The sequence below is a fragment of the Salvelinus sp. IW2-2015 genome, linkage group LG9, assembly GCF_002910315.2.
Source record: "Salvelinus sp. IW2-2015 linkage group LG9, ASM291031v2, whole genome shotgun sequence".
Classification (NCBI taxonomy): Eukaryota; Metazoa; Chordata; class Actinopteri; order Salmoniformes; family Salmonidae; genus Salvelinus; species Salvelinus sp. IW2-2015.
The window spans coordinates 17,209,070-17,230,762 of NC_036849.1; the positions used below are offsets into that span (position 1 = coordinate 17,209,070).

Below are 21,693 nucleotides of genomic sequence, written 5' to 3' on the forward strand. Positions count from 1 at the left end.
AAGAGAAAATCTCCATGCATCCTGGATCCTGAACCCATGGAGAAGAGTATTAAATGTTCCTGTTAAAAGGGAATATAAATGTTTGCTTTGCTCCAATGACTCTGTACATACTGAGTACTTTCAGTGACACTTTCTCAGCCAGAGGATGTCATGGTTGGAGACAAGAATCTTCTGTATCTCACAGAAGTACCAGGATTCTCATACCCAAGAGGCTGAAAATGGATCAACTGTGCAACATAAACAATAACATACTCTCACCAAGCTGCCTTGGTGGTGCACTATTTCTTTTTTTGTTGCATTGTGGGACTAATCAGTCTCCATGAAATCAGACTATGGAGTGGGTTGGGGTGGGGAGATCGGAGAGGATATATAGTTTGACAGTGACAAAGAACATAGTGTCCTTTCTAATGAAAATGTCATCAGTGACACTCATTCTGTATGTTTGCACATTTGTAATGTCTACATCCTAACAGCCTGACAATTAGGGACCATTTTAGTCTCCCTAAACAGTGACATATGGTTGAGAAGAGCCTGAACTGTCCAACAAATGTCAAAGGTTTCATACAATTATCAAGAAGTTGGGGCTATGAATGGAAAACTCTACCCTATAAGAAAACAGCATATACTGTACCTCCAGGAGTTCTATTAAGTATTTCCAAGGAGGAGAGGAGGAGTGTATCAAGGCTAGAGGGAGATGGAGGGAAACTGGAGGGGAGGGGATTTAAATGGGCAACATGTTGAGAGGCAGTGAGAGGCAATTAATAGCAAGTATGTCACTTTACCGAGGAAATGAACAGAGCAAGAAGACCATTCAAATTGACCAGGTTACAAAGTGTGACAGCTGGCTCCTTGTGCACTTTTTGAATGTATATATAATTGCAACTTTTGGAAAGATATTTATAGATTTTTGGACATGCTGATTTGGTAGACACGTTCTGCTTAACATATATTTTGTTTTTGTAAGCTACTTTAAAAACGCAACAATATTACTGTATTTTTTGTGTGCATTTGTTTTTTGTTTTTTGCATATTAAATTACACAAATGCATATCAACTTACTTTCTGAGAGCATTTTTCTGTAGCCTGATCAAACTCGTCAGGTTACACTTATCCCGCATGACGACACGCTCATTGCCTCACGATTATTGAAGAAGGAACGAGCGAGAAGCGTCTCTTCTGCAATTTCTTCTCTGGACTGGAGGGTTATTGCCAGAATATCTACGCGGCTTATCTGCACTTTGGTGGATTTCGCGTGCATTGTAAAACTTCATCATCTGGCTTTCTGACAAGAAACACGAAATGAAACCCTTTGCCTCGTTTGTCATCCAGATTGTGGTGACGCTCCAACTTCAGCTTTCACCTGCTCAGGTATGCTATGCTTCAATATGCTACACAGAACTCAATACAAATGTTATAATCATTTTCATTTTTATTCAAGATACGATTCATAGCCCAGGCTATCCAGTTTATTGCGAGATACCAATACGGCATATGATTGGCCCATATATTTGAGGATAGGCCTAATAAATTATTATTTGTATGATTATAATGACAATTATGATTATAGTTATTCATATTATTAACAGGCTAATATTAATAATATCTATATATGTTTTTATTACACTGGTATTGACATATCAGATTAGCCTATCTATGGACTTCACGAACACTTCTTTCTAACAGGCTCAGCAGAAGCCTTTCAGACCACTATGTGTGATGGCTCATTGTGTCTTGATACTATGATCCCTTTTTGAACGCGTGCCATGCTGAAACAGTTGAGTCATGAGGTGGAACGTGACAAACTGCATCCCTCTCTGACTCAGACATTAGAGGTTTTCACAGGGTTTCCAGGCTAATTGAAAAACGTTATGAATGATATGCAGTAATGGATATCTTCAGTATGTTCATTGATTTCTTTATGAACTGTTCAGATGAAACTCTGCCTGCCTCTGACCACTCTCTCCGTCCCTCAGCCTAATTAATTTCATCTGCCAATTTCAGAGTTAGAAAAGAAAACCATTGTCTTCAAATGTCCACTTCCAGGAAGGCAGGGCAGGTATGAGTATCAGAGCCTGGTATTTCTGTTAGATGTTTAGAGACTTGGCAATGTCACTATGGTCAAAATGGCAAGAAAATGCAGTAACAAGAAATTCACCTCTCTGCACTTTTCACCTCACCTGCTGCAAGCTGTAATTGTCTCTCCATCTTTCCTCTCAGCTTGATAACCGGAGAATGCACAATAATGATCGTGTGTGCGTGTATTTGTGTGTATCCTCTGTGACTATACAGTATACTTATTATCACAAAGCTGGTCTGTGTTTTCTGCCTTGGCATTGCCAGACTTTAGCCTTAGTCCCAAAATGTATGGCGATACATTTTCCCGGAACTGATAGTGAGGCTCCATTCAAAGTCTTGTGCCATGCTGCAATAACACTTGTAAGTGGACGTGCCACCGGACATTGGCATATGTGTTCCTGCATCAGAGAACCCATTCAGTCTCTCTCTTCCTCTTAAGGTGAGCAATTGCTGGCTCTGTCTACACTGCAGCTAAGTCCCTGGCCTCTCATGTTTAATGCAGAGCAGGTCGCCTCCCAGGGCCCATTCACAACCATTGTCTCACTGTTCATAGACTGACTCTGCCTATTGGTCTGAATGGCACTGCAGTGGCTGCCCTGTGCCAGCAGGCGTTGTGTGAATGAGGAGACTTGAGTTTCATTGCACTGAGACTCAGCTGTGCTTGAAGCATGGGGCGACCAGAGCTGCACGTCCCTCTGGGTTTTCCATGCAGAACAGAGCCCTGGGTCAGAACTCAGAGGGAGAGACTGGCAGTCTGGCTACTACAGGAACAGGATTCAGTAGGAGAGTGGGAGTCTAGGAGGCCAGAAGAGAGGCAGGGGCAGAGGAGAGGCAGGGGCAGAGGAGAGGCAGAGGAGAGGCAGGGGCACAGGCAGAGGAGAGGCAGAGGCAGAGGCAGGGGCAGAAGAGAGGCAGAGGCAGGTGCAKCGGAGAAGCAGAGGCAGGGGCAGAGGAGAGGCAGGGGCAGAGGAGAGGCAGCGGAGAGGCAGGGGCTTGCGGAGAGGCAGGGACAGGGGCAAAGGCAGGGACCGCCACATCATAAATACTAATCCACATGGTCAGCTCATGGCCTGCTTAGTCAAAACATGAGGGGTGAGAAAATCCAGCTCTCTTAACACGTATCAGGTTAAGCTGGTGTCCGCAGTTTGGAAACAGATGGGGAATGTAAACTACACAACCATGAGATACAACATACAGTAAAGGAAGCCTTTAGAATAAACACAGAAAAAATATATAAATGCAACATGTAAGGTGTTGGTCCCATGTTTCATGAGCTGAAATAAAAGTTCCCAGAAATGTTCCATATGCACAAAAAAATTATTTCTCTCAAATTTTGCGAACAAATTAGTTTACATCCCTGTTAGTGAGCATTTATACTTTGCCAAGATAATCCATCCACCTGTCAGATGTGGCATATCAAGAAGCTGATTAAACAGCATGATCATTACACTGGTGTACCTTATGCTGGGGACAATTAAAGGCCACTCTAAAAGGTGCAGTTTTGTCACACAGCACAATGCCACAGATATCTAAAGTTTTGAGGGAGCGTGGAATTGGCATGCTGACTGCAGAAATGTCCACCAGAGCTGTTGCCAGAGAATTTAATGTTAATTTCTCTACCATAAGCCGCCTCAAACGGCGTTTTAGAGAATTTGGCAGTACGTCCAACTGGCCTCACAACCGCAGACCACGTGTATGGTGTCGTATGGGGGAGCAGTTGGCTGATGTCAACGTAGTGAACAGAGTGCCCCATGGTGGCGGTGGGGTTATGTTTTGGGCAGGCATAAGCTCTAGACAACGAACACAATTGGATTTTATCTATGGCAATTTGAATGCAAAGAGATAGCGTGACGAGGTCCTGAGGCCCATTGTCGTGCCATTCATCTGCCACCATCACCTCATGTTTCAGTATGATTCATTATGTTGCGTGTTGCGTTTATATTTTTGTTCAGTGTATACTGTATCTCACTTCTCAATGTCACCTTGCTATACTGTACTACATTAAAACAGTGCTTTTCTGGGAGAGGGCCTGGCTGGAATGCTTCTGTTAAACTTCTGCCCTGCTAATGCTGAATACAGTCAATGCTGTTATAGGGGCTGCCGGGGAAATCCTGAGTGTTTATCCACAGTGCTGTAGTGTTGGTCCAGTTTATGTTTCCAGATTACCGCAAAATTGTCAGATGAGTGTAAAACCATCTTCCTGCAGTTATTCCAAGATAAGGCATTTTACTTACCCTTTTAGGAGTCGTGATATGCTGCTTTGAAATGCAGCAATAAATTATTTCCAGACGTCTCACACAGTAGCCAAAGGAGGATTATCAGGATTTTCTCCTTCTTCCCCATCCCACACACTTCATGATGAATTCATCATATGCAGCATTCCTAGGGAACTCCCTGCGTTAGCTCTGAGGATAACAATCAGATCATAATGTGTCTTTTTGCACGTCTTCATCTAACCAGAAACATTCAATCTTACTGAATGTGACGTGTCACTTGAGTACCATGTCTGGATGGACTCTGGGTAATGGCCTATTTGAGCAGGCTTAAACAAGGTACCGAAACTTAAACAAAGTGCTTATGCTTTGGACACAGTGTGCTGTTTGAGGTCATCCTCAATCGGGTTAGCTAGGATACACTGAGTGGACAGAGTCATTCTGCTTATGTGAAGAGGAGGTCTGGGATGTAGGTATCTACCCTGCTGGGCCCACAGTAAACCATTATTCAGGCAGACCAACCAAAATGGAAAAGCAAACATTGGCCATGTGGTTGGGGGGACCATTTATAAATGTCCCTCTCCTGCTCTGGCTCTTTCAGGCTGGAGTGTTTCTCCTCTCTGAAATATACACTCTTAATTGATGATGATGGTTTCTCGTCAGTGTCGTGGCTGCCACTGTTGACAAATGTTTTTTTATGACTCTCACTGTGACTCCTGTCCAATATGAGAGTTCAGGCTGACTGGGCCATGAAGAGAAGTGTTTACAAACCTGGGCCGATTACTCACCCTGCTCCTTTCATATGAACAAAGGCGCACCTAAAAAGGAACTTGTGCCGTGCTTGACTGTGTAACCGGTATGAAATGGCTAGCTAGTTAGCAGTACTTGCTAGTAGCGTTCAATCGGTGACGTCACTCGATCTGAGACCTTGTAGTCATTTTTTCCTTGCTCTGCTTTTGTGGAGTGATCATTAATGATGCTTTGTGGATGACCATTGTTGATGTGTTCAGAGGGTGCCTGGTTCAAGCCCAGGTTGGGGCAAGGAGAGGGACGGAAGCAAACCTGTCACAAGTGCTGGTGTGAGTGAATGTGTGTCTGACTGTCTGTGCTTCTCTGTGTGTGCATATGTTTAAGTGTGTACTTTTGTCAGCGATCCATTTATTAGAGCCAGTCAGAGTTGTTGATGGGTTATCTCAATACAGTCAGGGTGGGTTTCCCTTTTGAACAGTGGTGGCCTAGCTGTCATTACATATATTTTCTGCTCTGTCTTTCCTGTTGCATGCATTATTAGCACTTACTGCCCTGTGCACAGAGATGGAGGGTACTGACGGTGGTGAGTGTAAAATAACAACAGCAGCGCTGTGTGTGTACCAGCACTGACATCCTGTCTGCACTAGCTGCATTCACACTAAGGGCCAATGACTGCACTCCAATCGGCCTACTGCCCTGACAGTAAGACAGTTTTCAACAACTGCTAACAAAACCATGGGAATGGTCTCAATGATGTTGCTTTCCTTATAACAGATTCTCTATGAGGATGGTTGGATGTGGATGAGGAAATAAGAATTTCACGACAGTGGGGGCTTTTTCATAATGTTCTCCTTTATAGTGGATTATCTGTGCATTAAAAGCCTCTATGATGAAGGAACGGGTGCAAGACAGTTCCACTGTCTCCATTCCAAGAAGAGGGTTTGTGTTAGATGATCATTTCCCTCCTTGTTTACCTCATTTGACTCTGTGAGAGAGTGCAATCCTCTGATTTGGGGGAAGGTCTTTATCATAACATTTCACAGTTGATTCATTTCCCGAGCGTCCCTGAGCTGGAGCACAGAGGAAAGCATGGCCTCCAGTGCCCGGTGCTGTTAGTGTGTGTGTGTGTTAGTGTATTAGTGTGAGTGAGTGAGTGAGTGAGTGAGTGAGTGAGTGAGTGAGTGAGTGAGTGCGTGAGTGAAGTGAGTGAGTGAGTGAGTGAGTGAGTGAGTGTGAGTGAGTGAGTGAGTGAGTGAGTGAGTGAGTGAGTGAGTGAGTGAGTGAGTGAGTAGTGAGTGAGTAGTGAGTGAGTGAGTGAGTGAGTGAGTGAGTGAGTGAGTGAGTGAGTAGTAGTATTATTCTGTACAGGTGTTTCCTTTAACATCAACACTCGGAGCAAAACAATACTTGAGTCTGACCATCTGTGTCACATACAGTCAATTACCCCGGCCGATACTGAAGAGATGCAGCTATTTATACACTGGCACTGTGGTAGCCGACACAGGTAGGCCACAAAGTAAAACACTGAGACTTCAGACTACACGGCAGACAACTGGTCACACTCTCTCTCTAGGATCACAAACTCAAAATCATGCACGCAGGCATGCACATACACACACAGGCAGATCAATTCCACTTTCTCTAACTCCCTCCTCATGTGAGCTCATGTGATGCAGACTAAGTGAATGAGCATGCCAGACTGTTTGGACATACAATGGCAGGGAGCTGCTGGTGTCATGGCTGTTGTAGTTGCTACGTTGTTATAGTGACAAGAGCTCCCCTTTACGCCTCTTTAGTTATAAATACCCGTCCAGGGGAGAAGTGCAATCACAATCAGGAAATATGGATTTCTCCTTCCTCCTACGGAGGGGGTGGGGTGGGGGGGGGGGGGGGGGGGGACTGGGGGGGACTGGCGAGCAGTGGGCTCAGGGCAGCAGTCCACTCACCAGACTTTAATCTCCCATCTGGCTGTAATTTACTATGTTTTTACACAGGGTGTACACCATTTACTGTAATAAGGACCACAATTACCGCTGGTCAGCCTTATCTGAAGATGTGTGTGTGTGTGTGTGTGTGTGTGTGTGTGTGTGTGTGTGTGTGTGTGTGTGTGTGTGTGTGTGTGTGTGTGTGTGTGTGTGTGTGTGTGTGTGTGGTGTGTGTGTTGTGTGTGTGTGTGTGTGTGTGTGTGTGTGTGTGTGTGTGTGTGTGTGTGTGTGTGTGTGTTCTAGCGTAAATATGGAATGTATGGGGCAAATGAGCTCTAAAACATCATTTAATACGTTTAAATAGGCCTTTACAGCATTTAACACATTTAAATAGGCATTTACAGATGTAGGATCTTAATGTTAGCCAGTTTGCTACAGCAAGAAAAACAATCCTGCAGCAACAGGAAATGTGAATTATATTATTATTATATAATTAATGGACAATCTTCTAGAGGTTGATACATTTTTCAAGGAAAAATTAAGTCTGAAATTTCAAAGTGGAAATTACAAACTTCGGAAGCCTCTTTAAACCTCAAATACTTCTCAAAACCTCCCTCCTGCAACAGGGTGATCAAATTAAGATCCTACCCTGTACCTATAGAGCTAATTGTCTTGTAGGTTGCACCCAGTAAAGTACTGTACTACCGGTAGATTCCATTTTAAAGCTTTTGGTTTTCAGAGCAGTGTTTTTCCAGACAGTAATCCCACCCTTCATCAAATTAATACATCACAAACCCATTAGTAAACCATACAGTAGGGTTTTAGGTTTCTCCCTACAGATGTTGGATCTTAATTAGAGCCAGTTTGCCACAGCAGAAAAATAATTCAGCAGCAACAGGAAATTATGTGGATATGCATCATTTTTGTACGGGTTGATACATTTACGTTCAAGTCTGGAAAGAGGAAATTACAAACTTTAGAAGACTTTTTAAATCTTGAACACACTACAAGTTTGCATTTCCAAAAATCTCATCAACAAAAGAGTGATCAAATGAAGATCCTACATCTGTAACTGGATGCTTATGTTCCTAAAACACACCATAAACCAGCTGCTCTCCCCCTCCTCCATTAATACACTTATCTTTTCCCAAGAAGCACTACTCTTTAATGAGTTGATTTTTGGCTCTCCAGTTTTTTTTTATGATCTTACAATGTTTAAATTTCACCTGTATCCTAAAATGTATCCTGAATATGCTGCATATACTGCTGAGATATTTCCATGTGTGTTCAGTCGGTGTTGGTTTAGTGGGGTTAGGGGAATGCTCTCTGATCATGGTTATGATCTGACCGTCCTAGAGCTCCAGCTGGACAGTGTCAGACCCATAGGGGGGCTGCTGTCATTGGGGCTATGTTCACCTAATGTATACAAAACAGAGTGCTACTCTCCCTTTCAGCCAGTGGCGATGGATACGGCCTTACACCGACTCATTGATGAGCCTCGTAGTTCATTTTATAGTCATGGATTTGTGGAATCCAATGTTTAAGAGGAAATGCTCATAAGGAAAAAATGCCCGGTTAATAAGGAAATTATTACTCAAAAGTCAATTTTTTTGTTTGTCTGTCGCTAGTGTGGTCTCAAGTTTAGAGGCAGGCTCACCATTCAGCAGGAGACCTACAACATGACACAGTTCCAGTGGCCCCTGTGTTTTGGGCCAGGGCACCCCAGGAGGGTAGTTTCTGTGCTCCACTGGACTGGGTCCTGAGGTGGGGGTGGGATGTGGGCTGGATTTTCCCTAGCCCCCCTAACCCCTACACTCACTGACCTGAAACACATCCAAGGCCTGTCAACCCACAATGGCATTGACACAGATTCAGAGCAACTTCAATTGTGCCTGGCCTTTCCCCCTTCCCTGTCCCTTTCCTTGAAAAAGTTTAGGTGAAAGACATAGAAGGAATATGATCCCTTCTGTCCTGTGTCTTTTCTACACTGTAATGAGACACACTATCACTGTGATATTTTGGGGCTGGTGTGTGTCTGTTGAATATCAACTGCCATTTTTGCTTTCACTCCCCTATCAAGACTGACATGGGGGAAGATGGCCTTATTGTCCCAAGCAGGCCTGTTACTATACTATCTCTTTCTAGTCTCTAAATCTGGCTCCTCTGTCCTGTGATGTCTGGCCAGCTCACACTGTAATGTAGCAGTTTGACAGTCCAACAGGAGATGAGACAGACAGACAATATAATCAAGTTCAGTGTAACCTCCACCATTACAACCACTCTCAGGGGAGGAAGAGGTCTTGTCTATTTGGACCTGCTGCTATGCTATTAAGTCTTTGATGTGTGTTATGAACAGGAATGTGATTTGATTTGGCAAAACTTCTTGCAGGCTCATAAGAGGTTATACACAGGGCTGTTCCTGAACAATATTATCCCATTTCATGGGACTTTTCATCTTTTAATTTTTCAAATGTCATAGTTATTGCCACAGTCTCCCATTAACTCCTGGACCTCTCAGTGTAAGGAATCAAAATAAGTAGTGTTTGTCTGTAGTTCAGTCATTATGTACCAAATTGTTGTGATTCATGTGGTTGTAATTATCAGTACAGTCATTGCAATAAACTAACAGGGAATCTCCGCATCTCATCTGAGACTCACATCCAAAAAGTCCTATTTTTGTTTCGTCTCCATTTAATTTTATTTTTGCTCCTTATACTTCCTCCCTGCCTCCCACAGACGGCTTGAAGAGAGAGGAGGTTAACGATGACACATCTCAGCTGTGTGGGAATCAGGACAGAGAAGAGTTATGTAGTGTATAGAGCATGCAGCACCAGCACAGGGCACGGAGCGTGCAGCCCAGGCAGGCCCTCATGTCTGACCCAGGGAGGGAGGGAACACACAGCAGCTAGAATTGTTCCATAACGCAGGAGGGATGGTGAATCAGATGCAGGAGAGAGAGTGAATCATTTCAAAGTATTTGTGTGTACTCTAAAGTTGGGTATCAGGCCTGTTCTTAACAATACCTAAGAGAAACCTAAGTTTCCAGACACATTACATTAGCAGTTACAGATAACCCTTACAGTGAAGTGCACCAGTCAGAGGGAGCAGTTTAGTATAGAGTACAGTAGCACTCAGCACTTGATAAACGGATGTGAAGAGATTACCATGCAAACCTCTCCAGCAAATACAGGGCAAGGCATAGAAGGGCTGAGATGGGCTGGAGGAGCTTGAACCCTGCTACACCTTCAGCATGTAATCAGACAGTGAGAATGGCCTTTCTCTGGGAGCCCTCTGGCCCAACACCAGCCCATTGACAGACAGACAGACAGACTCCCTCCAGCATCCAGCCCATTGATCGACTCCATCGGCAAGTTTCCATCTGAGATTTACCCCAGTGTTTTACGCAAAATACTTTACATAACAATGGCTAATTGTGAACTTTAACACCTTCTCACAAAATAACTGTTTTGATGATGCAGAGATTGTTAATTCGGCTCGCCCCAAGTCTTTAGTGTCACACTCCTGATGAAAACATAAAAACACTACAGCTAACATTAACATAAAACACTGGCGACCCACTGGTGCTGGGTAAGTCTTAGGTGGAAGTGCAGCACATGAGTGCCTTATTAGGCCTACTGCTTCTAAAATCCCCATGGAATTGATATAGAATTCTCTTCTGATAGCAATATGGGACACAGGTCAGCTGTTCAATACCGATTACTACTGCACATAAAAATGTAGGCCATGGTCTTGTTCTACATGTCACAACTGCTCCTGCAACGCACTCTACTGCTCATCCTGTGACTCCTTGACCTGCCGCCAATCCCCCTGTACTCTCACCTCTCACCTCTCACCTCTCACCTCTCACCTCTCTCTCTCTGTGTGTGTGTGTGATTGTGTGGGCGGAGACAGGTGTGCTAGAGTCAGAGCAGATCCCCACCAGCTGCAACCTGTTCCATAATCAAGACCTCTACAAATACTCAGTCCTGCCACTTCCACGCCGCCAGATCGTAATCTCTGCTCAGTCAGTCTGTGTTTCGAGCCGATTGTCTCCTGTCCCACGTCTCATCATCCTGCTACTCTGTCCTGGATATCCCACTCTACTACTCCCTTGGATTCCCCCCCGGATCTGCTTACCCTGTCTCAACCTCTCTCGCTCCAGCCTCAGCCTCAGCACCTAGTTTCCAGCAACCCGCCCGAGCTTCCCCTGACCTGCACTCCATCTTCCCCCTGTGTTCCAATAAATACCTTGGTTACTTCATCCCCGTCTCCTCGTCTGAGTCTGCTCTTGGGTTCCCCTGTTTCACTCCGCGTAACACTACGCCAGGAGGGTCAATTTATATGCCTCAAACAAGCTGTGGGAATGAGACACACAGTAGATATTTAGAAGCTGTGGTAATCCCAGAGTGAGACAAGACTAAGAACAGTTTCCCAGTTTATACTAAGTAATTTTGCAATCAGACAAGGGCCAGTATTCTTTTGACCTGAATCATCTCCCAAACTCTTCTCACATCCTCAGACACACACACACACGAAGTAAGGAGTTGCTACGTGAGGATCCTCATGCAGCCCTGCTAATCTGCCAAACATTTGTGGGCAGCTTGCTCTCCTGCTCACAGCCACAGATGGTGCCGAGAGGCACTGGTGGACTTACCATAAGGCAGAAGATGCAATTGCATCAGGCCTCACATAATCACATTTTATTGGTCACATAGACATATTTAACAGATGTTATTGCGGGTGTAGTGAAATGCTTGTGTTCCTAGCTCCAACAGTGCAGTAGTATCTCACAATTCACAAAAATACACACATCTAAAAGTAAAAGAATGGGGCCTCATGAGCTGGGCGTACATAGCGTCCCAACAGTTTGTGCTACACACTAATATGATGACCCCTCTATGGAAAGATGAGACTCTCATAAACACGATGGTGCTCTATGACGCTCGTGTCACGGGACTCGTCTGAAGGTAATCCGGTACCGTGCCAAATTCTTTTTGAGAAGTGAATAGGGCGTTTCCATGTAAAAGTTTTACAGGTATTTCCACTTTTTAATTTTTTCCTAAGCTTTCTTATACTATATCTCTCAGATATAGAACACTTCAAAACAAATTTCCTTTTGATTACATTTTTGACTCCATGTATGAATCTGTTATTCAATGCAATTTTATGGGCTAAAAGCAGTAAGGCCAAATTGAATGTTTTATCCACCCCCCCAAAAATGTATTTTCTTTATACCTACAGGGGTCATACAATTTTAAATCAAATAGTTAAATGATCTTGGTATGACCATCTTAAAACAATTCCATATGTTAGCTTACTAGAAACCCAGCCCCGGGCCCTTAAACTCTAGGGGGATACAATACGCATTTCTGTAGTAAAAAGACAGGTGCTGCTGATAATACTGCAATCTTCATAGAGACAGAGGACACGTATGTTTAGCCCATGTAGCTGATGCTGTCTGGTCAAAAAGATGGCGTGTCATACTCTTTTTGGCCAGATAGCATCAGATACATGGCCTTCATACAGTATGGTAAGACAAGAGGGCCGATGTTTCGCTCGCTCGGATGCTTTCTCCGGTGAGATAGTTTCAGCCACTTACAAATTGAAGGAAAGTTGGCGGGTACACAGGTCACTGTTCGGATGCTGGAATTATTTTAGATGAACGTGCGAAGGTAACCTACTTTTTGAAGTGATTTGCTTGACAATTAGATGATAATATGATGACTGGTTGTGTTCATGGCACATTAAAAGGTAATACATTTTTATTTGGAGACCCCTCTTGAGGCCCCTGTGCCTGCGGCCTCCAAATCTCTAAGTCTGCCCCTGCCAAGAGGCTGCCTTATTGTGTCCAGACTCAAGGCTTACCCCAGGCTCGGATAATCCACAGCAAATCCTCCCAGCCCCACCACACACCAAAAGGCAAACCAGCCCTGGGCCAAAGAGCCCTTGTGAAGTGGTGGAGTGGAACCCCTCCCAAACCACATGAAAACCCAAGCAAAAGAAAGGCCCAAATCATATGCCAATTAACTCTGGGAAAGGATTTATAGAATGACCTCGGCATTTGGTGGACAAGGCATAAAGACATTAATCAATGCCCGACTGAGTGGGAAATTACTTAACAATAATGCTGGTGAACTCTGTGTTTAACTGATGTTAGATGTAACCCTTCATAGAGGAGAGTAGTGCAGAGTAGTGCAGCAGTTTCACAGACAACACACAAAAGCCACCCACTTGCAGACCCACAGGCCATGGACCCACAGGGGGACTAGCCACGAGCCTACCCACGGGTTCAACAGGAGCCTACCCACGGGACCACAGGGGGGATATCCACGGGCCTAGCCACGGGACCACAAGGTGGCTACCCACGAGCCTATGTTGGGGGAAAGTGGTTACCCCAAGGATCAGTAACAACCAGGTGTTCCCCAGTGGTTGTGTGCAGAATATCAGGAGATACTGGGAGAACTACCAGGTTTGAGGCTTTCTGTGGTTTCTGTGCTCCCTGTTTGTGACTTTGTAATATCTCTAATGTCTCCTGATGTTGAACAGAGATCCTGAACCCTCCACCTCTTCACCTACAGCTCAGGCCTGGCTGCCACAGGAAACTAAGAGGCACTTAGGAGGAAGTGTGCATGTCAGACATCTGCTGTCACGATAACAGATGGATTATCATTATGAAGGCTGGACAGGCATTCCTCTTCCTTCACATTGTTTGGACATATTTGGCTGACGGCAGCAATCCCTGACAGCTACTATCCTCACTATCTGACATATTCTGGTCCACAACAGGAAGGAAAGCATTTCTGTGATGATCAGTTTGTGTCAAAAACAGACCTCATGGCATTATTCCATCTGACTGTGTCTTTTTGCTTGTGTGCCATTATTTTCCATTGCAGGCTATGGTAACTGTTGGACCAGCATTGTAACACACACAGTAGTTGGGTGGATACTCAGACAGTGTATCAAAAATAATTGTCATCAGTTACTCATCACAGACAACCAGCCTGTGAAACTCAACACTGGTGTAGATGACAAATTGAGGAAGCAGGTTGTTGGTCGCCTGTCTGTCCAGTGGTCCTGCTGGAGGATATTTGACCAAATGGAGATTTCTCTTCCTGAGCCCATAAGATGGAGTCACCCAGAGGTTTTGTGTTATTGCAGCCCTATGAGAAATGCATACTGTTTATCATTGGATGATGGGAAAAATGAAGACAGAGGGGGAAGCCACCAATGGGAAAATAAATAGAGAGCTGAATCTTACACCACAGGAAACAAGTTTTTAACTTGAACAGTTGGATGTGCTGTATAAGAGACTGGATCTGGTGCTTGCCAAACAGAGTTTCCCATTGAAGGAATCATGAAAAAGCTGCTCCATCTGCAAGCAGTCCCCGTCTCCTTGTATTTCCAATCTTAACCACTAGAGGACATAGCTGTATTACAGGAAAGTCAGGCCAATACATTGGGGTGTTACTGTATGAAACTCTTTCCAGAACTGTAACTATCAAAGACAAGCATAATGTTTATGTGTAGCTTCTGGCAGCACAGTAGATCTTCCAAGTCCCTATATATTGTCTGTGATTGCTGGAAAGTTTTATTTGTCAAATAAATTGTAGTGTCCAGTGGCTTTTTTAAAACCCTTAAGTCGTTCTCTGTTTTGTTTTACAGATTATGCCCTCATCCAGCTCAAACAGCACAACTGGAGGTAAGAATTTTCTCTGCATTTGTACTACACAAATTAGATAATGGTGATCATATATTTCAAAGCAACATATATTTCATGATTGATGTGTGAGAGTCTTCTGAATTACAGAGTTGCCTACAGGTGTTCCCGAATATAAATTTTTGGTTTACAGACATTGTATTCCTACAAGCTGTGGTTATTAGTTCTGGGATCCCCATACCACTGCTCCGTGTTGTTCTGTATGGCAAAAGAGAGCTTAGGTAATCAAGGACACTCATCCATGCAGCTTGTCTAGCTGACAGACAGATGAAAGAGAAGCTGACACTCACTATTTTTACAGCCCACATCCTTCTGCCCTAAACCATGGGGTGCTTTCCCCTTGTCATCTTCCCTTGCTGCATAGCCATTTAGTACAGTGAGAGATGTCAATGCTGAAAGACACAAAGTACTACAGCACTCTCTGTAGCTTGTTTTCTCTCAAACCCCTGAATCAGAATCGATTCACCTATTAGCAGTGTAAATATAGGTATTGTTAAATGGCGTTAAGGAATGCACCTTGATTGCGGTGGAGGAAGTCAGGTCACTTAATCAGCTCTGAGGGTTGAGAGTTCAGGGTTGAGGGGGTAAGTGAGGACAAGCAGCTAGGGATTACCCAAGGTCACTGTGTTCCCCCAGCTGTCAGAAGGGGTAATGCAGGGGCTGATGAATGAGTTACTGGGGACACCCCTTTCACACGCTTCCTCACTCCCTCTCTCCCCACTATACTGTAAATCGCTGCACTTATAGTCTGTTAGGAGGATAGAGAAAAACCACAGGAAAAAAGAAAGACAAGATACTGACAGAGAAGTGTGGGGAAGTTATGGTTAAACCAATGATGGGCCTTTAGAGCTGTATGACGCCACCATAGCCCCGTCTCTCTCCCCACCTCCGCACCACATCTCCTTCACCCCTCCCTGGCCTGTCTGCTTTTATAAACAGCTGTTGTGGTGCCGGGCTCCATGCGGTGACCCCAGGGTCAGCCAAATCCCAGAGGTGCCTGGGGGGCAGCTCAGCTCTTCTCCATGCAGGTTCTGTTCATAGACATTTTTCCACTGTTTGTTTTCTCTTTCCTCTCTGTTTGTTCTGGCAGAGTTGGGCCCTGTTTTTCTTTCCTGACGATGCTATGGGGACACTTTCACACATATGCTCCCATAGGAAAACTTGTATTACACAAACAGTTTTTCTTAAAAATGATAACAGGATACACACCAGGCACATGACATTTAAAAAAAAATGTTTCAGCAGCAATATTTGATGAGTGTCCTGAATCTATTTTAAATGATCTGCAGATGGCTCTGTTTTTGCCCTTGTGGTTGCAATAACATAGACAGTGAGTAGAGTACATCACGGCAAAAAAAATTGTAAAGCAGACAGGGAAATATAAAGGAAGCTGAAAACACACACACATAACTCAGCCAGTTGGTGTGAAAACTCTGCTCGTTGAATTGCACAGTGTTATATGAGACCGGGCTAATGAGGCACACTGTAATTGTGCAAGTGTGCGTCTGTCCCGCCTGAAGATTGTTGAAACTGGTAATCCCTCTACGTGCAGGTTCAGCACCAGCCATCTCTTCTCTGGTCCAGATTCATCCGGCTGGGGAGCTGCCAGGAGACAGGCGTGGATGTGGTTGGGGCATCCAGGACTCTGTACAATGGCTTTATGAGCTCATCACCTCTATTCATATGACCTGTGATGGACAGCTGTCTCACCATCTCTCCTCTGTCCTCTCTCTCTCCTCTCCCCCAGTGTTAACGTTCCAGGAGGTGTGGGGTCGTAGTTTCTGCCGGACCATAGAGAAGCTGGTGGAGGTGGTCCAGGAGTACCCCGGGGAGGTGGAGCACATCTATAGTCCCTCCTGTGTGCCCCTAGTGCGCTGCGCTGGTTGCTGTGGCGATGAGAATCTGGAGTGCCATCCTACTCAGACCTCTAATGTCACCATGCAGGTAATAGGGCTCGTCCCTTCTGAGGATGGCTGCCATGTAGTGAGATCATCAGTCTATTATATTTGCATGCCAGCACAAAACAATTTGTTTTGTTTTTTTACTTTTCCGCCCGCAACATGTTCAACAAATTGTCTTACTTCTTAGCTGTTGAAAATCAAGCCAGGGGAACAGGGTCAAGAATACGTTGAGATGTCTTTTGTGGAGCACCAGACATGTCAATGTAGGTAAGAGACAAAAAGACTACCTGCTTTGGTAATAATAATTTTGGTCATGTAAATCAGTTACATTGTAATATGATCTTATGTGAAATGATATGACTGAGTTTTATATAATTCATCTGTATTGTTCATATTTCATTCTCAGAATCAGGAAGGCTGTGGTGAAAAGTGAAAGGTGAGCATAGCAATTGTCAAAATGTCCATTGTATAGTTTGAGAGTGGGACAGAAATCTTGCTGTCTCTATAACAGTTGATACAAGCATTTCGCTACACTCGCAATAACACCTGCTAACCATGTGTATGTGACCAATAAAATTTGATTTGATGTGATTTAGTTTCATTTACATTTAAGTCATTTAGCAGACGCTCTTATCCAGAGCGACTTACAAATTGGAAAGTTCATACATATTCATCCTGGTCCCCCCGTGGGGAATGAACCCACAACCCTGGCGTTGCAAGCYCCATGCTCTACCAACTGAGCCACACGGGACCAGTGTTAGTAGTAGTTGAGCTCATATTGCTGATGTCTTTCTGCAGGAGGAGACAAAGAGGAAGAGGAAGAAAAAGAAAGGAGAGACAGAGAGTGAAAGATTGTGACAAGTGAGTAATGGTGTCTGGAAAATGAAGAAAAAAATCTGTCCATCGACCACACATTACCCCTTCTACTTCCATGTATAGTAATAATGCCCAACATTTTAATGTGTCATCTATCCTGTTTATGTCCAAGGTGTCAGCCCCCCCGCAGGTAACTGCAGGAGCAGCCCTACACCTGTTGCAACCGGCATCTCTATTTATTCTCTGCCCAGCGCTAACAGTATCAAGAGTCTTCTAAACACAATACTGTGTCTCTCTGCACCTAGAGACTCAATCAGCTGGGTTGTTATGGTGACTGACAGGCCCTCCAGCCTAGGGGAGTTTTTCTGACTTAAGTTCTACAGGAAGCACATGTTGCTGGGTGAAAAAACCACCACCTTGGTGACAACTGACCTGACAGATGTTTCTGTGAAGCGGTGCAATGGAGGACCAAACTTTTTAAGGTTTTAGACTAACAATCATGATGGATATGTTTGGCATTATTACATGATTATTATTGTTTAGTGTTGTTTTTTATTGCTGTGGTTGTTTTTGCTGGTGATCCCGTTTAAAAATAATAGGTCTACTTATGAATAAATGTTCTATTCATGAAATTGCAATGTTGTTTTAATAAATCTTTAGGACTAACCGACTAACCAAATACTTGTGGTCCTCTCATGGCACGTAGGTTCCTAAGTAGACTAGCAACTCGTTTTCCCAACTGAATGAGTCATATTTAACTTTTTGTCTTGTGGTATAAAACTTTGTACAATTATACATTAGTGCTAGCCTTCAGGGTTGGGTAAGTTACTTTCTCATTGTAATCTGTTACAGTTACTAGTTACTGGTCCAAATTTGTAATCAGTAATGTAACTTTTGGATTAACCAAACTCAGTAACGTAATCTGCTTCCCATTAAGAGGCATTAGAAGAAGACAAAAATGATCCATCAAATGCATTTGGCGTGTCATCATAGTGGTCTCTGACTTGTAGACCGACTCGCTCAGGTGGAACAAACTTAAACTTGCACCTTTTTTCAATTTTGAATTGAATGTCATTGAGAAAACAGAAAGGTGTAATTTACATATTCACAAACATCCTTTCTGAATTTAAAGTAATCCAAGACGTAATCATCTAGTTTTTCAAAAGTATCTGTAATTGGATTACAATATTTTTGCTGGTAGCTGATTACAGGTTAAAAAAAATGTAATTGGATTGCATGTAATCAGTTACTCCCCAACCCTGCAAGCCTTAGGTAGAGCCCAGGATGTACTGAGAGCTCAGTAGACACTGCAGCAGTAACAGGACTGCACTAGTAGAATATCTCCCTCCAGTGGTTACAGAGGGAAATTTCAGAGTAATGTATTTACATAAAAGACAAAGGTTTGTTTAGTATTAAGTCACAGGAGGCTGCTGAGGGGAGGACGGCTCATATGGCTGGAATGGAGTGAATGGAATGGTATCAAACACATGGAAAACGTGTTTGATGTGTTCGATACCATTCCATTGATTCCTTTTCAGCCCGTCCTCCCCAATTAAGGTGCAACCGACCGCCTGTGGATTAAGTATATAATGATATTATTTATATAATAGGTACAGTTATATGTCTATTGTGTTTTTTTCCAAGGGACAATGTGTTGGTATGCCCCTGTGAGTTTGTACTTTTAGGGAATTAAATAGTGACATCATAAAAGGACTACGAAATCAACATACATGTCAGGCTATGCAATATACTGTAACATACACATCATATCATTCATCTTAGTGTTAAAAAACCTGGCACCAAGTCATTGACCATGTAGCATAATAATGAATAACTCCAAAGCAAGTAGACCTATACTCCAGTATCAATGTAAGGAGCTGCGTTAGAACGAGCTGCGTTAAACCAATTTAAGCAACTGACTGGTTGCTGTGAAAAGGGCCTACTGGACCATATCAACTCTGTTAATATTTTAACCTGCTGATCAAGACCCTCAGACTAGGTGGGCTCCTTGTTTCTCTATTTCATTTATAGGCCTGTAACTTCTGCTGTCGTTATTCCTTGACTTATGGCGTCATTGTGCCTTTTCAGACTAGTTTGTCATTAAGAAATGCAGTATGTCAAAATACAATGGATGTTTCTGATTGTTTCACAGCTGAACCAAAGAATAAAATGAGTTGCTGCTCTTGGGGTTTCAATGTTTTCTATTCCCCTTTCATCCTCCCACCTATCTATCAAATATTGCAAGTCATTTTACAGTCACACTAATCCAGTACACTATCACATCGCCCTCCACTGTGGTAGGTCTGTCTTTAACATGACTTTCATTCTGGCCTTTTTGTGTATTGTTCATTGAATAAAGAAGTGGCACGTGTGTGGGTTGATGTGTACATGTACAGGACTATGAATGACGTTGAACACTTGGGAGAGGAAAATTGTTTCATAATTTGTGCTTGTTGTGTATTTTTTTAAACCACTTGAGGACTAAGATCTCAAATGTCATGAAATATGACCAAGAACAAATTTGCTCCGGAGAAGTGTACTGCACGCCTATCCATTTTATCTCAAAATAAAATCTGTGATGTTGTAATCAATCATGAAAAAGAATATGCCCAAACATCTGAGTGAATATTATATATTGTAAATAGATATAGATATATTATAACTGTGAAGCATGTGCAACAGTTAATAAAGAAATATATAATTGTCTTGTGGCTAAAATATCATTTTTTGGGGTTGTTGTGATAAACCCTTTGTTGGGAGGGTGGAGCGTGTGTGCGTGTGTGCGTGTGTGCGTGCGTGCGTGTGTTTGAGAGAAAGAGATGGAGATATAGAGAGATGTTGATCACAGCTCAATCTGCTTTGAAGTATAGTACCAGTCAAAAGTTTGGACACACCTGTTTATTCAAGGGTTTTTATTTATCTTTTACTATTTAGAATAATAGTGAAGACATCACAACTATAGAATAACACATATGGAATCATGTAGTAACCAAAAAAAGTGTTAAACAAATCAAACTATATTTTATATTTGAGATTCTTCAAAGTAACCACCCTTTGCAAAGTGTATTTGTATTTGTATTTATTAAGGATCCCCATTGCCAAGGCAGCAGCTACTCTTCCTGGTGTCCAGCAACATTAAGGCAGATATATACACAATTTGCAATATTACATGACACTACATTTCATAACACTTTTCACAACACATTAAGTGTGTTCCCTCAGGCCACTACTCTACAATGCAAAATCCATGTGTACGTGTGTGTAGAGTGCTTGTCTTATCATGTGTATGTGTGTCTGTGCCTGTGTGTGTCTCTTTACAGTCCCCACTGTTCTATAAGGTGTATTTTTATCTGTTTTTTAAATCTGATTCTACTACTTGCATCAGTTATCTGATGTGGAATAGAGTCCCATGTAGTCATGGCTCTACGCAGTACTGTGCGCCTCCCATAGTCTGTTTTTGACTTGAGGACTGTGAAGAGACCTTTGGTGGCATGTCTGTGGGGTATGCATGGGTGTCCGAGCTGTCTGCTAGTAGTTTAAACAGACACCGTGGTGCATTCAGCATGTTAACACTTCTTACAAAAACAAGTAGTGATGAAGTCCATCTCTCCTTCACTTTGAGCCACGAGAGATTTACATGCATATTATTCATGTTAAATGTACACGGTGAGCTAAGTCCCCCTGTAACGATTCTCGTCTGGTGAAGGAGAAGAGGACCAAAATGCAGCGTGGTAAGTGTAAGTCATAATATATTTGAAAAACTGAACACTACCCAAAATAACAACGAGGAGAAAACGAAACAGTTCTGCAAGGTGAACAGACACTACACAGAAAATAAACACCCACAACCAAAATGGGGAAAACAGGCTACCTAAGTATGATTCTCAATCAGAGACAATGATCGACAGCTGCCTCTGATTGAGAACCATACCAGGCCAAACACAGAAATACAATAACATAGAAAAAAGAACATAGACTACCCACCCCAACTCACGCCCTGACAAAGCTAACACAAAGACATAAAAAAGAAACTAAGGTCAGAACGTGACAGTACCCCCCCCCCACCCCCCCCAGGAGTCCGCAAAGGTGCGGACTCCTGCCGCAAAACCTGAACCTATAGGGGAGGGTCTGGGTGGGCGTCTGTCCGTGGTGGCGGCTCTGGCGCGGGAAGTGGACCCCACTCCACCATAGTCTTTGCCCGCTTAAGTGGCGCCTTTAAGTTAATCACATACAGTTGAAGTTGGAAGTTTACATACACCTTAGCCAAATACATTTAAACAACATTTTTCACAATTC

The 21,693-nt window shown here is 43.3% G+C and overlaps 1 protein-coding gene across 1 annotated transcript; it reads left to right on the forward strand.

The window, feature by feature from the left end:
• The first annotated feature begins 759 nt into the window (after positions 1-759).
• Positions 760-20,103, forward strand: LOC111968709 (placenta growth factor). The gene is made up of 7 exons (XM_023994516.2): positions 760-1,367; positions 14,626-14,662; positions 16,428-16,624; positions 16,769-16,848; positions 16,988-17,017; positions 17,380-17,442; positions 17,570-20,103. Exons 1-7 carry the CDS (start codon positions 1,299-1,301, stop codon positions 17,589-17,591), a joined length of 498 nt encoding a protein of 165 aa, XP_023850284.1. The 5' UTR covers positions 760-1,298; the 3' UTR covers positions 17,592-20,103.
• Positions 20,104-21,693: the final 1,590 nt, after the last annotated feature.